Source organism: Aspergillus aculeatus (assembly GCF_001890905.1).
Source record: "Aspergillus aculeatus ATCC 16872 unplaced genomic scaffold ASPACscaffold_6, whole genome shotgun sequence".
NCBI classification, from domain to species: Eukaryota; Fungi; Ascomycota; class Eurotiomycetes; order Eurotiales; family Aspergillaceae; genus Aspergillus; species Aspergillus aculeatus.
This window is the reverse complement of record NW_017962981.1, coordinates 265,396-283,758: the sequence shown is the minus strand read 5'-3', so window position 1 is coordinate 283,758 and position 18,363 is coordinate 265,396. Positions and strand designations below refer to the sequence as shown.

Below are 18,363 nucleotides of genomic sequence, written 5' to 3'. Positions count from 1 at the left end.
CCACTTTTATGCTTCCGGTGGGTATGCGTCGATTAGATCGGTAGAGACGGAATGGGGCTTCGTATTACAACATGGAACGGTGAGTGCGGATCAACAAACATATCGATATGTTGCAAACCATAGCCTGGGCCAAATCATGTACTAATTAGTAACTTGCAGTCAATGGGATCCGGTGTGTGAGCTATGCGTTGTAGCTGCGATTGAATGGCTTGTCACTGACCGACGCAGAAATCCATTCTCCTACGAACCATGGAGAGGCAAGCGGACCTTCGATGTATATCCATCCCTTTGGTCTTCTCGCGCATCAAACTCGAACTAACATGATTAGGCAATGTTTGACATCCTCGAGGCAGACATTGTTGTCTTCCAGGAAACGAAGATTCAACGGAAGGACCTTCGCGATGACATGATTTTGGTTCCAGGATGGGATTGCTATTTCAGCTTGCCTAAGGTGAAGAAAGGCAAGTTTTGTGTGCTTGAGTCTAGTTGTTAGCCTAGTCTGACAGGCTCCAGGCTACTCTGGAGTGGTTATTTACACTCGCAATGCGACCTGTGCCCCGATCCGTGCGGAGGAGGGGCTTACGGGTATGCTTTGTCCACCCAACTCATCGGTCCCCTTTCGCGAGCTTCCAGACGACCAGCAGATTGGCGGCTATCCAACTTTGGAGCAACTCAGTCGCCTTGAGGTCGACCCTGCTACCCTGGACTCGGAAGGGCGTTGTGTCATTCTCGAATTTCCCGCCTTTGTGTTGCTGGGCATATACTCACCGGCAACCCGGGACGAAAGTCGTGACTCATTCCGTCATGACTTTATCGACCTGATGGATGCCCGAGTTCGCAACCTCGTCGCGATGGGAAAGCGGGTGTTTGTCACGGGGGATCTGAATATCTCTAGAAGAGAGATCGATGCAGCGCACGCGGCAGAGGCGATTAGAAAGGGAACCATGACCGAGGATGAATGGATCTCTATGCATGCCCGACGTGTTTTCAATCAGTGGTTTGCGGATGGCAAAGTCGTTGGTGAGCGCGATGAAGGAAGAGAGAAGCCTGTGCTCCATGATATCTGCCGATCGTTCCATCCTGAACGCAAAGGGATGTATACCTGCTGGGAGCAGAGAATCAATGCGCGCCCAGGTAATTATGGCGCGAGAATTGATTACGTCCTCTGCAGTTTGGAAATGCAAGATTGGTTTTGCGATTCCAACATCCAAGAAGGGCTTATGGTAGGTTCTGTCGATTGAGGGATAAACGCGAATCGTTGCTGACAGCAGACGATGCAGGGTTCGGATCATTGTCCCGTCTACGCCGTTTTGAAGGATAGCATCATGTTCGAAGGGAAAGAGACGAAGGTTTGCGACATCATGAATCCTGCAGGTGTTTTCAAGAATGGCGAGCGTCAGCAAGAGTACACAACAAAGTTACTGTTGCCCACTTCCGGGCGTCTAATCCCAGAGTTTGACAAACGGAGAAGCATCAAGGATATGTTCATGCGCAAGCCCATCAAATCATCCCAAACCACCCCCCCTGGAACTCCTGCAAATCCTCGGCCAACGGCGGTGCAAGAGACAGCTGCGATGTCTTCTTCCGAGTCGAATCTCAACGAAGCGGTCAGTAATGCCAACGGCGAAAGTAGGGGCACAGTACGCAAGCGATCGGACAAACCTGAGTCCCCCATCAAGCGATCGAAAAGCACGATTGCTTCAGCACCCGCGCCGACGAACCCTGGGCAGAAAACCTTGAAAGGATTCTTCAAGCCCAAAAGTGCCCCCGCGGATTCTAGCGAGGATTGTTCCACCAAGGATGCTGAGCTTGCTGTCTCTCAACCGTCGACTCCTTCATCCACAACAACTGGCCCAACGGCGTTCTCGCAGCTTGAGAAACAGGAGGCTGTGGACACCGTGACCAAACCATCTGCAGAAGAGGCCAACAGCCGCGAACTATCCAGTGTTTTTGCCCCCGTGGAAGATGACGCCGTTTTTGACCCGATCGTCAGCAAAGAAGATTGGTCCAAGCTGTTCACGAAGAAGCGAGCTCCCTTATGCGAAAGCCATCATGATCCATGCATCAGCTTGACGACGAAAAAGCCTGGACCGAATTGTGGACGAGCGTTTTGGATATGTTCGAGGCCTCTAGGGCCGAGCGGCAACAAGGAGAAGGGAACGCAATGGCGATGTCCGACTTTCATTTGGGCAAGCGATTGGAATTCGTCATCGTAGCTGTGAGCAACTGCTCATATCATTGAAGCCCAAAATTGTCTTTTGCTTGGAACGATTGAAGAAAATGATACCCCCCTTTTGAGTTTGATTCTCGAGTGCGACATCAGAAGTTGATACTGGATTGGCGTCGTTCTGGTCTGTTATGGGTAGTTGTCCATAAGAGAATCTGGTAATAAACTATTTCGACGACATAATCAGCACATTTTGTTAGTAACGACTGTTATCAATACTTGTAACCCACCGACTAGCCTTTCAGCTTCACCATCATAGCTACTACCAAATCCAGCCACCACCCGCCATCATCTTTTGTCTATTAGATAGCAGCCTGGAGTTGAAATCCACATCCACAGCGGAGACACTTTGGCAGGTGATTGTTGATGAAACAAATGACCCCGGACCCGCATGGTGTGTATCCACTTGCGCGCATGAAAGATGAGGAGGCTGGTGTTATTGTATGAAAGGAATCACTCTGCAGTTTCCAGCTGCGTGGGGCTATTGTCAGCAGTGCTTTTTCTATTCGGTGCTGGATCCAGCTCTCCCAGAATATAGCTTTTTCTGGACGTGTTACTCTGAAAACGAGTAGTGGTGCAAGTTGCCTGCAATGAAAGTGATTCTCAGAATATGATCTTTGCAACTATGGTAAGAGAATCTACTATTCGCAACTATAAGGAGCGAATGCAAGCAAGCAAAGTCTACATAAACAATAAAGATGCGCAGCAAGTTTTGTTTGTTAGTCCAAACCACCACTTGTCAAATTTCTAAGATGATCCTATGCAACTTGTTTGTAGTTTCCATGGACTTTGACGCACTTTATGCTGTCTCCGTCGGACCAGATGCATGATAACAGATAAACATGAGATACATTGTTTGAGTGACCTGTCCATCAACCATATCATGATAAACTCTCAGAAGAATCCAGAAGATCGGGGCTGGTGGAAGGTACAGTCTTGTTTGATCTGAGAAGAAATGAATGAGAATACAGGATTGAAAAATAGCAAGGAAAATGGTAGAGATAACAAAAGGGTGCAGTCATCCTGAAGACTTGTCCTCGGTCCGTCCCTCTCGTTTGTCCCCCCCCCCCCCTTTCCCTGTCTCTCATCCCCGATCTTGTAGGGAAAAGTCGAATGCAGTGAGTGCACCAAGCATCATCATGGAGCTTGAGCAGCCTGGACCAGTGTGGAGGCCAGCTCCAGACCGTTTCCTAGCCGCTCTCTCCTCCAATGTCGCCAGAGCATCATCATTTTCGATTGACGCATTCGCCTCAGTAGATGTCCGCCAGGAAGTCCGACAGTTCGAAAGGCTCGCCAGCGAGTCTCTCGTTCATGCCGAAGTTCGCCGAGGCAAAGATCACGGCGCGCTGGTTTTCGCTCTCCACCTCCGCAATGAGATTGTCGAGCTCAGCGGCGCTGAAGCGGTAGGGGCCGCCAATCATGGCTGGCTCGTCGGAACCAACGACACTTTCGAGGTCCGCGAGATTGTGGTTCGGGGTCTCGGCGTCAGCACTGATTGTAGAAAGAGTAGTATCAGGGATAGAGCTGCCGACTTCGGATTCAGTGCCTGTCGCAGCAGGGGTGCGGAAGCGTTTGACGGGCTTGGGTTCGGGACGAGACGAGCCACGACGTTTTTTCTCGGATGGTTTGCGCGGAGTGTACTGATAGTCGGGGTGCTCTTCGGCATGCTTGCGTTTAGTCTCCTCGGCCAGTTTTCTCCACTCGGCTTTCACCTCTTCAGGTTCAGCCTTCCACTGCTTTCCCAGTAAGATGGCTATCAAAGTTAGCTCACAGTGCTTCAACAAAATAGAGGTATAGAGACTTACAAATTTCATTGTTGGTGAGAGCTGAGTTGCTTTCTTTCACCTTTGGATGATGGTTTTGACGATACAGGATGAATGCATTCGGGGGACGAGGGATCTTGTTTTGTTTCACAGGTATGGCCTGGATAGTGATAGATGCAGCCTCAATCTCAGTTGCTGGTTCCTTAATTGGAGCAGCAAGTGCTACCGCAGTTCCCGAAAATGCAGGAGTTTGCAGAATGCGAAGTGCGTTAATGGATTCATCGAGAAAAGCAACCGTTGGGGTCCCAATAAGCATACTTTTAAATAACATTGTAAGCACACATGAGAAGAACCACTATGTCGGAAGCGACTCACCTCAGACGAGTCTTGATCTTGTCAACGTTCCTCTGACCGATGACATCCACCACGTTAAGTGGAAGGAGCACCTCGTTGTTTGTGTTTCTGAGATGACGCAAGGCATCCTGCCACAGCAGCTCGGTGATATTGTCGGTGCGCTCAACAGGAGCTCTCATGGCTAGAGGAGGGGTACTCATTTTGACGGATGAGATCAAAGCTGACGAGTTTCAAATGTGGTTAAAGAATGATCAGGATCAGCTATGTGTGATATCGAGGATGTGGAGGAAGGGTAGAGTGGGTTGGAGGAGGAAAGAAAGGAAGAAGGATCTTGGAGACAGAGGAAGACGAAGAGATATATGTACCTCAGAAAACCTATTCAACACCAAAAACATATCTGAATAAGATATAGGTAGAACTGGACACAGTGAATGATTTCAAGTTCAAGATATAGTGGGGTGGTCTAGCAGCTTCTTTGTTTTACAAAGCGAGCGGGGGGACATCCATATATTCACAGAACACAGATTTCTGAATAACAGTAGGGCGTTTCACGTTTAGTTATTTCTCTACAGAAATATTATTTAAGCCCTCCTGATTCCTGTCTCCTCGACTTGACAACTTTCTATCTTTTCATCCTCCACATTTTTTGAATTGTTCCTCCACTATCAGCCTCTCTTCTTCAACCTCATCAAGACTTACACCATTCCGAGTTCCTGTCATCCTCCGAGTCAACAAAAAACACCACCATGGCTGCAGAGCCTAATGTTATACTCCGCGTCATCGATGAACTCCGGACCGATGCCAGTCTTGACTATCAGACTCGGCAGCGAGCTGCATACATTTCTACCTCCTTTTCCGTCCATGGCAACAAGTTCAGACTCATGGCTCAGGCTGCGGCTTTGGACGTTGGCGAATTCGAGATTCCCTTCCCACACCTGATTCATAATTCGGACGAAAATAAGCAGACACTTGTCCAACTGCATGGCAAGAACCTACAAGCAGTCATGTCTGAATATGATGTGAAACCTAGTATTGCGGATTTCGAAGGCCATCCAGTCAACCTATTCAGCATGATCGATGGCGACATCAACACCATTCTCAAGGGGCAGAGATTGGCTAAATTCCATCGCGCTCTCTTGAAAGCGGAAACCACCGCAAATAATGATCTGTCCAGAGCGACCAGAAAGTATGGCTATCACTACATCTTCAGAGTCGGCCTCTCACACTACTATTTGGCGTAAGTTGACATGCCGATACACTCAGGTATAAGCTAAATGATTGACTAGGAAAACCATTGCCGAGCATGTCAACTTCTGGAAGACCGATGACCGTGGGGTGGCATACGGCGCTCAGACACAGGCGTTGTGCTACCAAGCTATGGAGACAAGAATCTGCTTGACCGATAATGCGAAGAACTCCATAATTCGCATGACAGGAAGCCGCCCGGAAGATGCTCGCCGTTTCTGTGAGTGCTTGAAAGTGTTGAAGCATATCATACTGACTTCTCCTCAGGGTCTTTTCTGGAGCACCAGCGAGCGGCGTACACTGTCATGAGAGGCTGCATAGCGCTTCTAGAACACTTTAAAGCCGCCTCGATGGATGAGGACCACGCGCAGTAATGGCGCATCCGGCATACGGAATCTGTTGTGATCACAACTTCAGATTTCAAGGCGAAGCATTGATGATGAATGTCCACCGTTGAGAGCTTTGCTGCAATGGGATTTCTCACACATACTACAAGAGCGTTTATTTCATTTCTTCCTGAAGATTATGGAGAACATCGACTGATAAGGAACTTGTCTGCATTTTGCTGCTTCGAATAAGGACTCAGCCCGATTGAGGGGCCGATCAGACTGATTTAGTGTCATGATGGAGAATTTTTTATCGTTGTCTTCTTGTTTTCCCAGACTGTGATGTTTGCTTTTGCTCAATCAGAATGACATACACCTCAAGTAAAAACTCAAAGCCATAGCACGTTAGCCCATCCCACATGTCGGGAGTTACACCGTAAGGCAGATTGTAGTGTGTAGTTCGAACTAGTTCGAGGATTGATCGCCTTTCCTATGGTGAATCAGAACCGATACGAATTGTTGCACAGTCGCACAGTCACATAACTGGAACAGGGGTGTTTGATGTTATCCTTATTATCTGTCACCCTAATGATGTGGTAGCGGAGGTTGACGGCGAGTCTGACAAACATTTTGGTAAACTTCGACATATTACAACTAACCTTCTTGGCAAAGCTGTAGATAGGCAGCTGGGGCAACTAAGACAAAGAATTTAAATGCCTGCCACTTGCTCCGAAGTGCAAAAGTCTCCCCAAACTTAGCTCGTCCTTGCTCTTGCTCACCAACGAGGGAGAGTCGCTTTCTCAAGATCACGATGTGCCGAGCAGAACAAAGAAGCGCCAACTAACGATTGTTTGGATAATGCGGGGAGTACCAAAGATTGCAGTCCGGTCAAACGCTGGGCTTGGGTACAGTCTAGAGGAGCCGAATCCGGATCCGCAGTTGTATTCTGTGCTGTATACAAAGCGAACGGCAATGGCAGTAACTATTCGAGCCATGGCACAAGTCCGGAGGCTCGTGCGTGATGGTCCGGAGCTTTGGAGCCATGAGTTACAGATCGCAGCCAACATCGAGCCTGAGACACTCCCAAGCCCGCCACTGCAACAGCCCGCGAAAGGCCAGTCGGGTGGCTTGCAGACCCGGCCAACCTTCAATAGTTCTTCTCTACACTACAGAGTCCAACCCTCGGAGACAACCCTGGTCGCCCTCATCCCCGTCGAAGTTGTTTCACAAAAACCAAAGACTATTCTCCACTTTCATGCAGGACCGAAATTCCTCTTCGGCAGGGGGACACAACTTGGCTTTTGCAGTGGTTGCATGGTTCGAATCAATTCGCGAGCCAATCGAGCGCGTCCGGCACGGAAACACACGAGTCATAGGCCAGGAGGTTTGGCTGTCAAGGGAGGCTTGGCCGCAAAGACTATACTACAAAGAAGGGGATTCCATCCTTTTTGTCTGCTGTGACCCTTCTTCCATCTGATCCTAGCGTGGAAAAGCCGAGATTCTGACTTGGGAACCAACTCTTGAAGAGTTGGGTTTCCCTTCCTGTATATGGTTTCCCGACTGACATGATGGAATTAGAAGGGAGGAGAATCTTTGACACTCGGTGTGGAAAGTCAGCCGGCTTGCTCGATGCCAAATCAAAATCCATACGCGGTCGCAAGGGGGTCTCTGGGGGAGGCGTGTCCATCAGCAAGTCTTGGATCTCAGGCGAAGTAGACTTCGCTAATGCAGTCTAGGCTGAATTCAATTATGCAGGGACCTATAGGGATCAAGAAGTATAGCCCCAAGACAGGTATGTCTTATCATGCGGTGGGGGGTCTAGACTGAGACGTGACCTTTCACAACGACGTGCGCACAAGCTTCTCCGATGGGTCATGATTTGTTGCGAGAGTTAGATACTGGCGCGCAAGTAGAGAAATTGAAAGCGCCGTCTGTCGATCTTCTGCGTTGACTCTTGACCGTTTACTTGGTGTGTTCTTGGCCGCGAAATTGCATTTCCGGGCCAGGGCTTGTGGGCCCTTTGTCTTCAACCCCAAAGTCGGTTTCTCTACCGATGCCTGGATGCAGGGCGCTGCCTGAGCGAAATGTAGGGGGCTCACAGCCAACGAAGCTAGGATGATCAAGTCTCTGGGATATCAGAGGCATGATTGCGTTGGTGGATACAATGTTATGCGGGTTTAGCAGAACTGTGACCACGGTCAGCAGTTGGCGCTCACAGCTCGGTTGCAGATGACCCATTCGAAAGACAACATGTTATGGCTGGGTGGCCTCGTCTAAGTCAACTACAAGCTAGTAAGGCACGTTGTTTCATGCCAACTACTGTCGAACTCAAACCAGCACCCGAGCATATTAGGGAGCGAGCAACGAGCCGTACAGAAATCGTTCAGCACTGCCCTGAACTCGCCAACCTTGGCAGAGCCAACATGTCTGCAACATATCCATTCTCGATTCTCCCCAGCCTACCATCTCATATCGACGGCTAAGAGTCATAAGAACGCGAAACTGCCTTTGTCGTCCGGTGCGACAGTCGCCTGAGACATCTGCAGAAGTACCATGCCCAGCCAGCCGAGCACCGTGATCCTCCAGGCAATGATAGGGGGAATTGTTCGAGAAGTCGACAGCCGATTGACTCTCTTGGGACTGATTGCGAGTGGGAATATTTCGGTGGTAGGGAAGGCCTCATGTGGTAGCGATGAGGGGATGTTGAAGGTGATCCTGGCGATCATTGGGCGATTGCCCCGATCGTTGGGAACCTGAGGTCGAAGGTTGGGCGGTTCGAGCATCTGACGGGCTTTGCCCTCTGAGATTGTGTCTTGGAATCAGAAACAGTTGGGATCCTGTTGCGCTGGAGAAGGAAGTCAGTATTTGACACTCGAGAAACCTGCAGTCGTTGTTGAGAACCTAGATAAGTCTGCATTAGCAAGCTTGCCCATAGCACATAACGTAATTCAGGAGGTACGATAGCAGAGCATCGAGAACATTAGAATGAAATTACCAATGAAAGCTCCACCTTTGCCTTTTTACAGATGCGCATCAAAGGCGAAGCGCAGTCAGCTTCCCCAAAGTGATACGGGTCTTGTTCGAGTCTTTGATTCTAGCAACAAACTTTGTCGTGTCGCTCAATGTACATTTCTTTCTTTGCAGTAATGTGGTGATAACCTGTAGAATGAGCTAGGGGACTTAGTATAATTGTGTCGAAGACTGACTTGCGACTGCGCAAGGCACCATATGGTGATCAGATGGATGCTGAGGATCCGCTCCTTGGTGAGATTGAGCCGTCAACAGAACCGGACAACAAGGTCCAAAGTAGCTAAGCACTATGCGGAAACATTTTCGATACCGCTGGCTTGCAATTTAGATGAAGCGTTGGCATTCCGACCACTATCTCAGCAGCAGGTGGTCGAGGCTACTGCAGTCCAGATCAAGTCCAGGTTCGGTCCCCATCTACCATTCAATACAACCCAACATGCGATGCGAAATAGTCATATCTAGCCCTCTCTTAGATATCTCAAGGATTTTCTTGTTTTGCATTCACTGGAGCAACGTGGATGAAATTGTTGCCTGGCTCATGTGACCTGCCCTGCATTTTGGTAATTTTGACTCTACTCGTGCTGAACAAACCTGATCAACCCAGACTTCTTCTTTCTCCCTCGCCCTTGGACTCTGTAAACATCTTCAGTTGACTATTCTTCCACCACTTCCATCCTTTCCTTCCTCCCCCGCATCCCCCACATGTCATCCACCGACGACGCGTGCATCATTACCCCCGAGATGGCCGCCGACGAGGACCTGAAAGCGGGGCACTTCCAGACGCTGACGATCGAATCCCCCCACCGCATCATCATCACCGACACGCTGTACGGCACGCACGAGATCACCGAGCCCGTCCTCCTTGACCTCCTGCAGAGCCCGGACCTCCAACGTCTGATCGGCATCTGCCAGCACGGCGTCACCGGCCACCTGGGCTTACTCCCGGGCGCCGTCAAGATCACGCGCTTCGAGCACTCGGTAGGCGCCTGCCTGCTCGTGCGGACCCAGGGCGCCACGCTGGAAGAGCAGGTGGCCGCGCTCCTCCACGACATCAGCCACACGGTGCTCAGCCACGTCGTCGACTGGGCGCTGTCCAACCCACAGGAGGAGAGCTTCCACGAGGTGCACAAGGCGCGCTACCTGCAGACGACGGGTATCCCGGCCATCCTGGCGCGGCACGGCATGCCGCTGACCGTGCTGCACGAGGAGCAGTACCCGCTGGTCGAGCTGCCGGCGCCGCATCTCTGCGCGGACCGCCTGGACTACGCGCTCCGCGACGGCCTCGCCTTCGGGAAGCTGACCCAGGACCGCGTGCGCGAGCTGCTGCGCTGTCTGCGCGCCTTCCCTTACCCGACCGCGCGCAACCGCATCCTGGTGCTGGAGCATCGCCGCGTCGCGCTCGGCTTCGCCCGCGCTTACCTCCAGATCGACCAGGAGGTGTGGTCCAACCCCGCCCACGCCGACATGTACAAGCGCACCGGCCGGTTGATTGGGGATCTGGTGCGCCAGGGCAAGATGCCTGAGGAGGTGCTCTGGACGCTCACGGATGAGGAGTTCTGGGCCCTGTTGCTGCGGCTGGCGGACGCGGAGGGGGTGGCGATGTTGAAGCACTTCGAGCGAGATGGGCTGGCGGAGGAACTGGGTCTGCCTCTGCCCAAGAATGCGAAGATCAGGACGGTCGATCCGGACGTCTGGGAGAATGAGTACATCCCCACGCCTCTGTCGCAGTTGAGTCCCGAGTGGGCGGCGGAGCGTCAGGCCTACATTGCTCGTCGCGAGGCGACACGTGCATTGGACTAGTTGGCAGGGTGTTGAACCCTGGAAAGACTGGACTGGATGCTTCAGGATGAACTACGCGGTTGTGTGGGTGATCTACAGGCGAAAGAGTAGCGTATCTTCCATTGTATCTATTTTGCACCTTGCTTGGGCATACACATTGGCGCTATATCAGAGCGGGTTGGCAGAGACGGGGGCTTTTCGTGGAATGAGATAACAGCAACCAGCTGCATACTAAGTTATTGAGCACATGAACAAGACCCGTAGCCTCCCTTAGAAACGAAGGAGTTGAATTGGAGACTCGCAATCTAGCGTCGAACAAACATTTACAGCCGGACACAGACACCGTCTCGGCCCTAGCCATACCGCGCATCTTTGGGCTCGTCATCGAACCAAACCGGCGGCACCCCATAGTTGACCACCGTACTCTTGAGCTTGGTGTAGCTCTCGTACGCGGCCAGGCCATTCTCCTTTCCAATGCCACTCTCCTTGAAACCACCCCAGGGCGACGAAGGGTCATTCAGATGATGGCCGTTGATCCACACAATGCCGGCCTCGATCTGGTCCGCCACGCGATGCGCCTGCTTGAAGTCATTCGTCCAGACCGACGCCCCCAACGCAAAGGCGGTACTATTGGCGATGCGCACGATCTCCTCCTCAGACTCGCACTTGAGCAGCGCGATAACGGGTCCAAAGACCTCATTACACGCCAAATCCGAGTCCGCATGCGTCTCGATCACCGTGGGCTCGAAATAGAACCCTTTCCTGCTCGAAACACCACCACCACCACCACCACCACCACCACCACCACAGAGAATCTTCCCACCCTCCTGCACCGCCCTCTCCACAAACGCTGCACATCTCTCCACCGCCGCCCTTGAAATCACCGGCCCAATCTGCGTCGCCTCGTCCGTGGGATCGCCCACCCTCAACGCCCTCACCCTCCGCCCTAACACCTCCCTGAATTCCTCATAGATATCCCGATGCACCAACAACCGACTCCCGGTGACACACGTCTGCCCACTGGCAATGAACCCCGCAAACAACGCCGCCCGCACCGCCGTCTCCACCTCCAGACTCGCAAACAGACACACAGGCGCTTTGCCGCCGAGCTCGGCAGTAACAGGCACAAGATTCCGGGCCGCGACCGCCGCGACGGCACGATACGTCGCCAACCCCCCGGTCAGATCAATCTTGGCCAGTCGGGGATGCTGACACAGGAACTTGCCCGTGTCCGCGCCGTACCCGCTGACGATCTGGAGCACCCCGTCCGGCAGCCCGGCCTGCTGGAAGAGCGGGCCCATGCGCAGCACGGACAGCGGCGCCAGCTCCGACGCCTTGACGACGACGGTATTCCCCGCCGCCAGCGCCGCCCCGAGCTTCTTCATCGCGATCAGCAGCGGGTGGTTGTAGGGCGTGATCAGCGCGACCACGCCGAGCGGCTGCCGCGTCAGCGTGTTCGTCACGGACGGGCCCTTGAACGGTGGCACCGACCCTTCGTGCACCCGCGCCAGCGACCCGAAGTATTCCAGCCATTCGGGGACCCGCGCGAGCTGCGTGCGCATCTCCCGGATGGGCCGGCCGGTCTGGGCCGTTTCGAGGGCGATCAGGGCCGGGAGTTGCGCGCGCAGGAGTCGTGCGGCCGTGGTGAGGACCGTGAAGCGTGTGGTGGGGTCGGCGCGCGACCAGGTGCCGCTTTGGAAGGTTGTGAGGGAGTCTTCGATGATGCTGTCGATTGTGGTCTCGGGCGTGGCGTCAATGGTTGCGAGGGGGGTGGAGGTTGCCGGGTTGAGGACCGTGATGCGTTCCGGGGTTGCGGCGGCGTGCGCGCCGTTGATCCAGTTGGATACGTGGGGAAGTTGGTCGGTCATGGTGGGGGGCTGTGATTATTGTGCTGGTGGATGAGGGTGTATTGGTGGTAGAGGGGGATTTGTTGTTGTTATATGGGTTGACTTGAAGTATCTCCTAGGTTGTATTGGCATCTGTACAGCAGTGTATACTCGACTGCATCTACCCCGCACACGATAAGCACCCCCGTCTTATCATCCCATATCTTCCCCCAAGCACTGAGTATCGCTGGCTCTGCGATATCTTATCTATCTACTTGAAGTCTGTCTCAAACGCATCTGGATTGCCAGTTCCCATGGTACAGTCCTTGGTAGGTTGTTGTTTCTCCGCAAGGTAAACAACTTCGCTAATCTCCGCCTCTACAATCCTCCGCCTTGCTCTGAACAAGCTGGCCATGAGTCTGATTTTGCGAATGCTAGACTCTGCAAAGACAGAAGCTTTTTGCCTGTAATGCGCATCTCGTCTCTTGTTGCAATATACAACCATTCGACCTCATTTCCTCTCGGCAACTCGTGCCGTGTGATCGGACGCTAGCCCCGGCCATTACCGAGATCGAGTCATACTTAATCCCCTCTCTTAACCCCTCGAGCGTTACGCAACATACGACACAAAACATTCCATCGGGAGTCCACGGCACATGAGTAAGAATGACAGCATCAAGCCCAGACAGAAGCGCGTTCACCTCACAAGACTCCGTCGCACACCTCTGGCGCGACCTCGGCCTCCCCGAAGCCAGTCTGGCGTCGCTCGACATCACCGACCCCGAGAGACCGGGTCTCCCATCCTCCTTCAAGGTGGGCCATCTCGCGCAGGCGTCCATCGCCCTTGCGACCTTGCTCGCCGCGCAGATCCACAGCCTGCGAAACCACAACCACAACCACAACCACAACCTCGCCCCACGACCACCCACAGTGACCGTCCCGTTCCGCCACGCCTGTGTGGAATTCAACTCCTGGCGACTCTACACGATCGACGGCGAGCCGGTCCAATTCCCTCCAAGCAGCCCGGTGGGCGGTCTACACAGAACGTCCGACGGCTACGTGCGCGTGCATGACGGGTTCCCGAACCACCGGGACGGAGCCAAGGCGCTCCTCGGCTGCGCGCCGGATGTGAGGATGGATCGGGAGGCCGTCGCGGCGAAGGTGGCCGCGTGGCGGTGCGTGGACTTGGAGCAGACGGGGGTCGAGGCCCGGCTCGCCATCGCTGCGTTGCGGAGCTTCGAGCAGTGGGATGTGCTCCCGCAAGCCCGTGCCATTGCGGATGCGCCGATCCGGCTGCGCAAAATTGGCGACGGGGCGTCAACGGGGCCGGGGCTGCCGGACCGCCTGGCGGCTGGCGGCGCGGATAAGTGCCTGCGCGGGCTGCGGGTGCTGGAGATGTCTCGCGTGATTGCGGCGCCCTTGTCGGGCAAGACGCTCGCCGCCCACGGCGCCGATGTCCTGTGGGTGACGAGTCCCAATCTCCCGGATTTGCCGGACCTGGATCGCGAGATGAGCCGTGGGAAGAGGACTATTCAGCTGGATCTGCAGGATGGAGAGGATGAAGCGGAGCTGTTCAGGCTCCTGGACGAGGCGGACGTGTTCATCCAGGGTTACAGGCCGGGGAGTCTGGCGGCGCGCAGCCTGTCCCCGGAGGCGATCGCGCGAAGATGCGCTGGTCGCGGGATCATCTGTGCGAATCTGTCGGCGTATGGTCCGGACGGGCCGTGGGCTGGCCGTCGCGGATTCGACTCCCTGGTCCAGACGTGCTCGGGATTGAATGTGTCCGAGGCCGAGCACTTTGGTGCTGGCGAGGCAGCCCGTCCGCTGCCGTGTCAGGCACTGGATTATGCGGGAGGCTTTTTCCTCGCAGCCGGAGTCATGGCGGCGCTGTACAAGCAGGCGACGGAGGGCGGATCGTGGCAGGTGGATGTCTCTCTGGCCGGGGCGATGAAGTACTTGCGGTCGCTGGGACAATACGAGGGCCGAAGCGGATTCGACGCGCCCGATTATCTCTGTCCGGAGGATGTGCCTTCGGAGTACATGGAAACGCATATGACGGGGTTCGGCAAGATGACCTCGGTGCGACATTCAGGGTCAATCCAGGGGTTGGAAGTAGGATGGGAGATCATGCCGAAACCACTGGGCGCTGACGAGAAGCGATGGTTGTAAGCTGCTCTAGGCCATCAGTGGTCAAGTGTCAAGTGTCAAGTGTCAAGAGTCGACCTTGTGTGTCATCTTGGGCGCAGTTACACACATCGCATCTGTGCATCTCTTCCCAACACCACCTTGCTTCTTCCCCTCGCGTGATAAAGACGCCTGACGGTTTTCGCTGGAATGTTTGTTTCCCCTCTGTATGACCTCATGATGCACGGTGCATACACCCCCTCCTTCGGTGCAAGTCTCGACTTGCTTTTTCTTTTCTCCTTGTCTCGAATTGCTTTGTCCACGTATTCGTACCTCCGTTGAGCCATGCGGGGTAAGACGGTTGCTTCGTTATCAATCGACGACGCTCCCCTCCCTTTGTTCTTCTTCTCGGACACCACCGCCACCACCCCCCCTCACAAGCTGTGCCACCTCCCCACCACCATGAAGGTGATCGTCATCGGCGCCGAAGTAGACGGACTCATCTGTGCGATCGCTTGCAAGCGGGAGCAATTAGACGTGATTGTTCTCGAGCAACAGGCTGAGATTGAGGTGAGTGGCAGGGAGGAGGGAGGGATGAAGCACCGACGGGGCGTGGCAGGGGATTCTTGTTTGCTGATTTCCGCTCTCGCCTGCAGGTCAATGCCGGTATCCAGATCCCTCCCAACGGAGCCCGAATCCTGCATCAACTGGATCTTCTGGAGGCTGTGACTCGCAAAGGGACTAGTACAGAGTATCTGGATCTAAGACGCTTTCACGATGGGGCGTTGATTCGGTCGATGCCGTGGGGGAACCGGTTCGCCAGGCTTACGGGAGACCTTGGCTGTATGTACAGTCCATCTATCCCCTGGCGAAGGCCCGTCTGAGACAAATCAACTCAAGCTAATACTGCAAAACAGTAATATCACTCGGGCGGACCTTCTCGACATACTACTCGACAAAGCGCGACAATTAGACATAGACATCCGACCTCATGCCATCGTGGAGGAGATTCATTGCGACAGCGCCGAGGTGGTTTTGAAGGATGGAGCTCGCATTCAAGGAGATGTGGTGATTGGAGCCGATGGTTGGTTTCTCCCTATTACTTTTGTGTTCTAAACAGACGAAGAGAACCTCGTGCAAATGCTGAAGATGTCGACGACGGTACAATAGGGATCTACTCTAGAACTCGAGACACAGTCTTGAACTATCCATGCCCGCCCAGTCCAGCCAGCGACATCGCCTACCAAGCAACCATCTCCCGATCGGCGCTGAAAGCCATTGACGACGGCCAACTCGACGAGCTCTGCTCCAAGAACAAGATCACCACCTGGTTAGGTTCCGCGCAGCATACCGTCATCTTCCCCGTCCGGCAGGGAGAAGAGTATATGCTTGTGACCTACCACGCATACAGCACTCCTCCAGCAGAAGCAGCCAAACAGTCGACCATCTCAGCAGCAGCCGGTCTCACCCAGATACAAGCACTGCATCAAGGCTGGGACAGTCGGTAAGGCCTCTCTCTTCAGCCCCCAACATTCCACCTGATCCAACCCCTTACCTAACCATGCCAACTTTAGACTCCTAACCATCCTCGCCAACGCGACCTTCTCCTCCCAAACCACCCACCACACCCTCCGCGACCTCCCCACCTGGCGCAATTCCCGAACCATCCTCCTCGGCACCGCCAGCCGCATCATCCCCCCCTACCAAGCCCAAGACCTGGCCGCCACCCTCGAAGACGCCGCCGTGCTCAGCACGCTCCTCGGCCTCCTGAACCACTACAGCCCCGCACCTCACCACCTCCCGCGCCTGCTCCCGGAGATCCTCGCCCTCCACGAGGCTCTCCGCAGACCGGCCGCCACCATGGCCGTCCAGGCCGGCCTCCTCAGCCGCCGCGTCCTCCAGGTCGGCAACCCGGTGGGCCAGGTGCTCCGCAACTGGTTCCTGGGCGGGGCGGGCATCACGCGGGACACGGACGCCGGGTGGTTGAAGCTGGTCTCGGCGCAGCAGGAGGCGACGCTGGGAGGGGGAGGGAGAGGGGGCAGTCTCCTCGGTGAGACGAGGGAGCGGTTCGAGGCGTGGAGGAAGGAGCGGCTGCCGCTGCTGGCGGCTGAGGAGTCGAGGGAGCGGTCGTCGGCGGGATACGGCATTGGACGGAAGCGGTTGCGGTGTTGGACGTATTGACTGGCTTGCAACGGGACCGTGCATATGATGTGCAAGGTGATTTAGTTATCCTTGTTTTCGAGTAACTAGGGATGTGGGATTGTGGTTGCCTTTTTTTTTTTCTTGGTGTGTTTCGTCTGAATTTGGATTCTCAATACAATACTATACTGCTAGGGAATGGATCCCCTTTCTCACATCGTAAGCTTAGAATGTAACTTACTGTAGCGGTTATTGTCCCTCCCCATTAGATCTACCTCAAAGTCACAACACGAGTTGAAGTCCATACGACTGACTTCTTGAATGCTCCAAGACTTCTACTACCTACCTACTTCACCCCACCGAATCCACCAGCAGCCAAACCACCCAACCCCTGAAATCCACTCCTGCCTTAAGAAGACCCCATCGCTAAGAAAAAGCCAGGAAGTAATAAATACAACGTACAGTGCAGTGCAGTCCAGGTCCTTATAGTCCTGGCGTTTGTCTTTCTGTAGTGATAGTAGTAGTAGTAATAATAGTAGTAGTAGTAGTAGTAGTAGTAGTAGTAGTAGTAGTAGTAGTAGTAGTAAACGCTTAGCGAACAACCCTTCTCTTCTCCACCCGGACCCATCATCCCATAAAAATCCCGCTACCGCCCCACTCGCCTGCAGAACTGAATCTGATGGACATGGTCCATGGTCATGAGGTTTTAACGCGTTCGCGGAATGCAGAGATCTACGCTCCCATCAGGCTGTGCGCCCTCACGCACGTTGAGGCTTGAGCTCGATTATTGTGACCGCTACAACTATCATTCATTTCAACAGCGTTGGTTGGTTATGTACGTCTAACAGCCGTGTTTCTATCGCCTCTCCCCCCCCCTTGTAGCAAACACCACGACGCGCGAGAGAAAATGTCGCCAAGCAATCGAGTATGCCCGCCAACCATCCCCCCCCCCCCACCGGGAGTTGTTTCCGTGAAACGAAACCCAGAGGGCAATGCAATCCTCCATTACACGAGGCTGTCGCCCACGGCGTAATGCGCGACCGGCCGAATTCATCGAGACGCGCTCGTGCTCGCGTTCGACGACGCCAACGCGCCCGGCGGTCGGATACACCCCTACACTGCGGCACGCCAGTTCCTCTACCACCCTCAAGCAGGACCTGGCGGGCTGGGTGCGTATGCGTGAGGTGGAACTCGCAACCAGAGACATCGACCACTACACGGAGAACGACCTCGGGGCTCTCGTCCGTGGTATAAGGGAGTTCGCCGTGTAGTGGTCGATGTCGTGATGCAGGCAGGGAGGGAGGGAGAAACAATTTGAATCGAGGAATTTATTTCCGCAAGACCCGCATCGTTTGGCGGGTCCTTCTGTAGTACGAGTACTATGTACTATGTATTACCTCCCAGCCAGATGTGTTCGTTCCACTAAGACCCTGACTGAGGATGAAAATCAGCAGCGTGGCTACGGGGGCTATTAGGTAGTGTTGTTGCGAGGCTGCTGCTGCTGCTGCTGCTGTGGTTGCTGCAGCATCGTGGTGAGCACAGCTAACTGT

General features: G+C 54.0%; 7 protein-coding genes across 7 annotated transcripts in view; 5 read left to right on the top strand and 2 right to left on the bottom strand.

The window, feature by feature from the left end:
- ASPACDRAFT_117017 (DNA-(apurinic or apyrimidinic site) lyase APN2) overlaps positions 1 to 2,459 on the top strand; it is a 3,591-nt gene extending 1,132 nt beyond the window's left edge. Inside the window, exons 4-5 of the mRNA XM_020196027.1 lie at positions 514 to 1,223; positions 1,281 to 2,459. Of these exons, the coding sequence (XP_020057021.1) occupies positions 514 to 1,223; positions 1,281 to 2,216 (1,646 nt within the window). The 3' untranslated portion in view covers positions 2,217 to 2,459. The remainder of the gene's footprint in view (positions 1 to 513; positions 1,224 to 1,280) is intronic.
- An 835-nt stretch (positions 2,460 to 3,294) lies between these two features.
- On the bottom strand, positions 3,295 to 4,544 carry ASPACDRAFT_1867751 (HMG-box domain-containing protein; the record flags this gene model as incomplete). The annotated part of the gene is made up of 3 exons (XM_020197906.1): positions 3,295 to 3,980; positions 4,033 to 4,307; positions 4,366 to 4,544. 3 exons carry the CDS (start codon positions 4,542 to 4,544, stop codon positions 3,478 to 3,480), a joined length of 957 nt encoding a protein of 318 aa, XP_020057020.1. The 3' UTR covers positions 3,295 to 3,477.
- Positions 4,545 to 5,090: 546 nt separating this feature from the next.
- On the top strand, positions 5,091 to 5,918 carry MAT1-2-4 (putative mating locus protein; the record flags this gene model as incomplete). Its single annotated transcript, XM_020206128.1, has 3 exons — positions 5,091 to 5,581; positions 5,631 to 5,809; positions 5,857 to 5,918. Coding segments are annotated over 3 exons (732 nt in total), but the record flags the coding sequence as incomplete, so codon positions are not given.
- Positions 5,919 to 9,686: 3,768 nt separating this feature from the next.
- ASPACDRAFT_51613 (uncharacterized protein) lies at positions 9,687 to 10,745 on the top strand (the record flags this gene model as incomplete). The annotated part of the gene is made up of 1 exon (XM_020202508.1): positions 9,687 to 10,745. One exon carries the CDS (start codon positions 9,687 to 9,689, stop codon positions 10,743 to 10,745), a length of 1,059 nt encoding a protein of 352 aa, XP_020057018.1.
- Positions 10,596 to 12,679, bottom strand: ASPACDRAFT_1887453 (uncharacterized protein). Its single transcript, XM_020198457.1, has one exon. The coding sequence runs from the start codon at positions 12,590 to 12,592 to the stop codon at positions 11,078 to 11,080; it is 1,515 nt and encodes a 504-aa protein (XP_020057017.1). The 5' UTR covers positions 12,593 to 12,679; the 3' UTR covers positions 10,596 to 11,077.
- A 517-nt stretch (positions 12,680 to 13,196) lies between these two features.
- ASPACDRAFT_1899230 (CAIB/BAIF family enzyme) lies at positions 13,197 to 15,123 on the top strand. Its single transcript, XM_020198747.1, has one exon. It carries the CDS (start codon positions 13,217 to 13,219, stop codon positions 14,717 to 14,719), a length of 1,503 nt encoding a protein of 500 aa, XP_020057016.1. The 5' UTR covers positions 13,197 to 13,216; the 3' UTR covers positions 14,720 to 15,123.
- ASPACDRAFT_117014 (FAD-dependent oxidoreductase) lies at positions 15,020 to 16,855 on the top strand (the record flags this gene model as incomplete). The annotated part of the gene is made up of 5 exons (XM_020196026.1): positions 15,020 to 15,244; positions 15,331 to 15,488; positions 15,592 to 15,758; positions 15,845 to 16,178; positions 16,249 to 16,855. 5 exons carry the CDS (start codon positions 15,020 to 15,022, stop codon positions 16,853 to 16,855), a joined length of 1,491 nt encoding a protein of 496 aa, XP_020057015.1.
- Between the last annotated feature and the right edge of the window lie 1,508 nt (positions 16,856 to 18,363).